This window comes from Pecten maximus, chromosome 2 (assembly GCF_902652985.1).
Source record: "Pecten maximus chromosome 2, xPecMax1.1, whole genome shotgun sequence".
NCBI classification, from domain to species: Eukaryota; Metazoa; Mollusca; class Bivalvia; order Pectinida; family Pectinidae; genus Pecten; species Pecten maximus.
In genome coordinates, this window is record NC_047016.1 from 5,618,526 (window position 1) to 5,624,093 (window position 5,568).

A 5,568-nucleotide genomic window follows, 5' to 3' on the forward strand; every position below is an offset into this window, starting at 1 on the left:
GGGTACATAATACATAACATCGATAGTGTCTTCCTTCCAGTACCGATGATTACATCCGATCTACTAGCTTAAAATCGTTAATCAAAGTCTGAAGCATGGCGTGAGAGATGCCGCAAATTGTCAAAGGCACATGTAACATGTCTATCAGGACATATAGCCTTAGCTGCTATCAATATGAATCATAGTAAGACATATCTATTTGTCTAAATCTGCTGTTACTGATGCTGCTCTGATTGGTGTTTGTGTTCACACAGATCTGATTGGTGTTTGTGTTCACACATATCTGATTGGTGTTTGTATAGACACTGATCTGATTGGTGTTTGTGTTCACACAGATCTGATTGGTGTTTGTGTTCACACAGATCTGATTGGTGTTTGTGTTCACACAGATCTGATTGGTGTTTGTGTTCACACAGATCTGATTGGTGTTTGTGTTCACACAGATCTGATTGGTGTTTGTGTTCACACATATCTGATTGGTGTTTGTGTTCACACAGATCTGATTGGTGTTTGTGTGGACACTTATCTGATTGGTGTTTGTGTTCACACATATCTGATTGGTGTTTGTATAGACACTGATCTGATTGGTGTTTGTGTTCACACAGATCTGATTGGTGTTTGTGTTCACACAGATCTGATTGGTGTTTGTGTTCACACAGATCTGATTGGTGTTTGTGTTCACACAGATCTGATTGGTGTTTGTGTTCACACAGATCTGATTGGTGTTTGTGTTCACACAGATCTGATTGGTGTTTGTGTTCACACATATCTGATTGATGTTTGTGTGGACACTGATATGATTGGTGTTTGTGTGGACACTGATATTATTGATGTTTGTGTTCGCACAGTTCTTATTGGTGTTTGTGTTCAAACAGATCTGATTGGTGTTTGTATGGACACTGATCTGATTGGTGTTTGTGTTCACATAGATCTGATTGGTGTTTGTGTTCGCACATATCTGATTGGTGTTTGTGGTGACACTGATATTATTGGTGTTTGTGTTCACACAGATCTGATTGGTGTTTGTATGGACACTGATCTGATTGGTGTTTGTGTTCACACAGTTCTTATTGGTGTTTGTGTTCACACAGATCTGATTGGTGTTTGTGTTCACACATATCTGATTGGTGTTTGTGTTCACACAGATCTGATTGGTGTTTGTGTTCACACAGATCTGATTGGTGTTTGTGTTCACACAGATCTGATTGGTGTTTGTGTTCACACATATGTGATTGGTGTTTTTGTGGACACTGATCTGATTGGTGTTTGTTATAACACAGATCTGATTGGTGTTTGTGTGGACACTTATCTGATTGGTGTTTTTGTGGACATTGATGATCTGATTGGTGTTTGTGATCACACAGATCTGAATGGTGTTTGTGTAGACACAGATCTGATTGATGTTTGTGATCAAACAGATATGAATGGTGTTTGTGTTCACACATATCTGATTGATGTTAGTCTTCACACAGATCTAATTGGTGTTTGTGTTCACACAGATCTGATTGATGTTTGTGTTCACACAGATCTGATTGGTGTTTGTGTTCACACAGATCTGATTGGTGTTTGTGTTCACACAGATCTGATTGGTGTTTGTCTTCACACAGATCTGATTGGTGTTTGTGTTCACACAGATCTGATTGGTGTTTGTATGGACACTGATCTGATTGGTGTTTGTGTTCACACAGATCTGATTGGTGTTTGTGTTCACACAGATCTGATTGGTGTTTGTGTGGACACTGATATTATTGGTGTTTGTGTTCACACAGATCTGATTGGTGTTTGCATGGACACTGATTTTATTGGTGTTTGTGTTCACACAGTTCTTATTGGTGTTTGGACACAGATCTGATTGGTGCTTGTGTTCACACAGATCTTACTGGTGTTTGTGTTCACACAGATCTGATTGATGTTTGTGTGGACACTGATCTGATTGATGTTTGTGTGGACACTGATATGATTGGTGTTTGTGTGAACACTGATCTTATTGTTGTTTGTGTTCACACATATCTGATTGATGTTTGTGTGAACACTGATCTGATTGGTGTTTTTGTGGACACTGATCTGATTGGTGTTTGTGTGGACACTGATATGATTGATGTTTGTGTGGACACAGATCTGATTGGTGTTTGTTTTGATATTGATATGATTGGTGTTGGCAGCTTAAAACCCTCGCTGAGATACTTTCAAGCAACGAGAACATGGAGGTAATAACAATTTCAATTTCAACAAAAGATCTAGTACATGCTGTCATCATAGGATTGGATCATAAGCTAAGCAATGAAATGCTTTCAGTTGGAAGTTCTGGGCTGATGAATGCCAATTGGGCAAAGGCAAATTCAACATGGAGCGCTAGCACTACATTAAATTTGCCTTTTCCCAGTTTTAATTCACCAGCCCATAACTTCCAACTGGAAGCATTTCATTGCTTAGCTTGACCCATCTTTTCGAGCGGCAAGCCTAGACGCCATCTATTTGACAACTTGTAATATAAACAACGTGTTAAGAAGAACACGCCGTCATTAAATACGAGGGAAATCCCGAGATGAGGCATGCTACTATTTACAGAAAAAGAATTAAATCTGCAACAAGTTCCGTGGCTATGACAGTGAATTCAGTCAGAAAATCAAAACTACCCATTACTCCTTAGATCAAACAAGCCTCCATAAACAACAAACGGAAATCGTGAGAGCAGAAATCTAATAACTATCCAAGAGACCCAGTCAATGCTGCCATTGGAAAAAAAAATAATGATACTAATAATAAAGCACGTGATATCCTGGGAACTACTAGTGAACACTTGAATCTGGCGTAACCTAACATCCATGAGTATTTGACACAACTCTTATATATCATACTGAGAGAAAAGATGTTCCATCAGTTCTTAGGCAGGGCATTCTCACTCCAGTTTACCAAAAGGCGCAGCTGATGACATAATTCTTCAAGATCAATATTGGAATCCACCCAATTAAGATTCACTGGAGGTACCTCCTGCCTAGATTCTGCCCAACGTATCACCAAATGTTAACATGAAACAAAGGCGAACAAGGAACCAATGTTGCTGACAATGATTGACACCGAGAAGGCCTTTGAAAGCGTTGATCACAACATACTACTTCATAAGTTGTACTTTGATGGAATAAGAGGAAAAAACTGTGAGTAGGGATATATAGAGAGAAATGACTTATGTGATTAATTGAAATGTTCATCTCTCTAATGAATTAGCCCTAATGAATAGGGTGAGGCTGGTGTATATGGGCTCCGGTTCTGCTCGCAACAAAATCACAACAACACACATGTGAGCATTACACTGAGAACGAGTGTTTTTATTTAATTCAATCACGTGACAACATCTAATACACAAATGTGGCACTCACTAAAGCCAGACTATTTGGCTATATACTAAATTGATAACAAATGCAAGCAGGTGTCCTTTCTTCGGATCATTATAAAATGTATAGCAATGCACTCCTGCTCCAGTCCGAAAACATTTTGAAAGAGCATCACCATTCATAACGCCACCTGTTTAGATGACCTAACTCTGATATTAAACAATGAGGGAGAGATTGAGAAAAAAAAGTGTAACCCCAACAGAACGTTCAATACTACCATGCAATTCAAAAAAGGAGATAGTGACTCCTATACACCATGACTAAGGAAATCCCCAGATAAGATCAAACAGCTCACCTAGGTATTACCCGGAAATCAGATGGCAAGACTGTTGTTAAAAAAAAATCAAAAACATCCTCGGCCGAGTAACTGTGTACTGTCATGGAAAAAAGCAGGAATTTTCTTTATGAAAATCAGTAGAACCTCATCTTTAAGATAATTTGGTACTTAAGAAGCGGACATCAACTAGCATTTAAACTAATATAAGACTGAAGCTTCGTCTCAAGAGCTAGAAAACTCCTGAATCAATATGGACTACCCAGCATAAATAGACTAATGCATAGGACCCTAATCAAAAAGGGAAATGGATCGAATGGAATAAATTAATATCAAAGAACATTTTATTTTGATGTCGTATCGACAATTGTCAAATCCAATCAGCCATACGCATATTTAGCTTTGTTACCAGGTAGTTTCAGGTTATGTTGGTAGAGGGGGAGGAGCACGGACCCGATGTTCATTACTCACAACTGTTCGTGTATAGATTTCTGCTCGAATACATTCTCAGTACATAGCACTTACCTAAGACATGAAAGAAAACAATTGAGTTGGGTTAAGTGATCGAAATGTCGCTAGTTCGTGCCCCGGCCACTGTGTTGTATCCTTTAACAAGATACTTTACTCCGCTGTAATTTTTTCTACTCCGTCGTTATGTTTTTTACTTTGTTTTAATTTTCTTTACTCCGTCGTAATTCAGTCGATTGGAGTAGGTGATAGGGCAGTGCAAGCAGTGCCTTGATAGGGCAGTACAAGCAGTGCCCTGTTGATCCAGCAGCTTCTCAGGGAGTCAGACAAAAACTTTGGCTGGTTGCTAAAGTCTAAATGACCACGTTTAACTGGAACCCTGACTGGTCAGCAAAGGTTCGACCGTGTGGAAATATATCGCCATAATCATTAAGAAATTTACATTTTATATTTGGTTTTAAAATAATCGAATGAAGCAAAGTATACTTAATACATGCACTTGGATGTGCATTTTACTTTCTACCACTACCATATTTGCTATCTATCGGAACTCAAAATGCTGGTACGACACAAAAGTTTGCGCCCGCAAGTCGATCAACATTTCAAACTATGTTTTGCTTTGCGTTCAATCCGTCGCTAAAAAGCACATCCGCAGTGAGATTTAATATTGCTTTGTAGGTAAAAAAGAAAATTATTTCAAAATTCTCCTATAGGCGACGAAGATATTTTGACACAATGATCGCTGAATGCACCCAGCAAGGATGTTTAGTGAGTACGGACGAATAGATGGAGTGTTTACTACAGGGTAGCGCTACTAATAATGTGTTAACCTTTTTAAGACGGTTATATTGCTTTGAGATTGTGACATGAAATAACTTCAAATCATAATTGATTGAATGGTTGAACCGGAAAATGTAACCGCCAGTCACAAATGTCATGAGAAGTATACAGATTCAATGCCTTAGACATATTTTATATGAATATTCGTACGATTAATACATCCAATAGACGTATCAACATTACGTCCAGATCCAACAATGTAATTTCATTATAACGTGCTATAATGCAGCGAGGAAGAAAATCGTTTAATCCTCATAGAAATCTATTAATCATCATTTACATCCGTTGACGTCATGAATGGAGTTAGACAAGTATCGACGAACAAGTTGTATTCTCATTAGCGATCTCTGTGTACTTGGACATTGCATATAGTAAACATCGAACAGCTGGCTGCTTTGTACAGTAATAATTAGATTTGTTAATGAGTTGTGATGCATTAATTAGAGAAGGAGGGAAGATCAATGACATAATAGCCTTGTTACGATGTCTCCTTGTCGTTTATTACGTGGCTGACCATGAATCTGTGATAATGGGGCCAGTTACCGCAGAGGTGATAATAGATTCATGTTATATTGGACATGGTACTTGAAGCAT

The 5,568-nt window shown here is 38.4% G+C and overlaps 1 protein-coding gene across 1 annotated transcript; it reads right to left on the minus strand.

Moving 5' to 3' along the window:
- Positions 1–215: 215 nt before the first annotated feature.
- LOC117340645 (LIM domain-containing protein A-like) lies at positions 216–767 on the minus strand. The gene has a single exon (XM_033902412.1). It carries the CDS (start codon positions 765–767, stop codon positions 216–218), a length of 552 nt encoding a protein of 183 aa, XP_033758303.1.
- Between the last annotated feature and the right edge of the window lie 4,801 nt (positions 768–5,568).

Bases quoted from the DNA above. Each gene is read 5' to 3' on its own strand.
- LOC117340645 (XM_033902412.1), bottom strand. From the start codon at position 767: ATGTGTGAACACAAACACCAATCAGATCTGTGTGAACACAAACACCAA.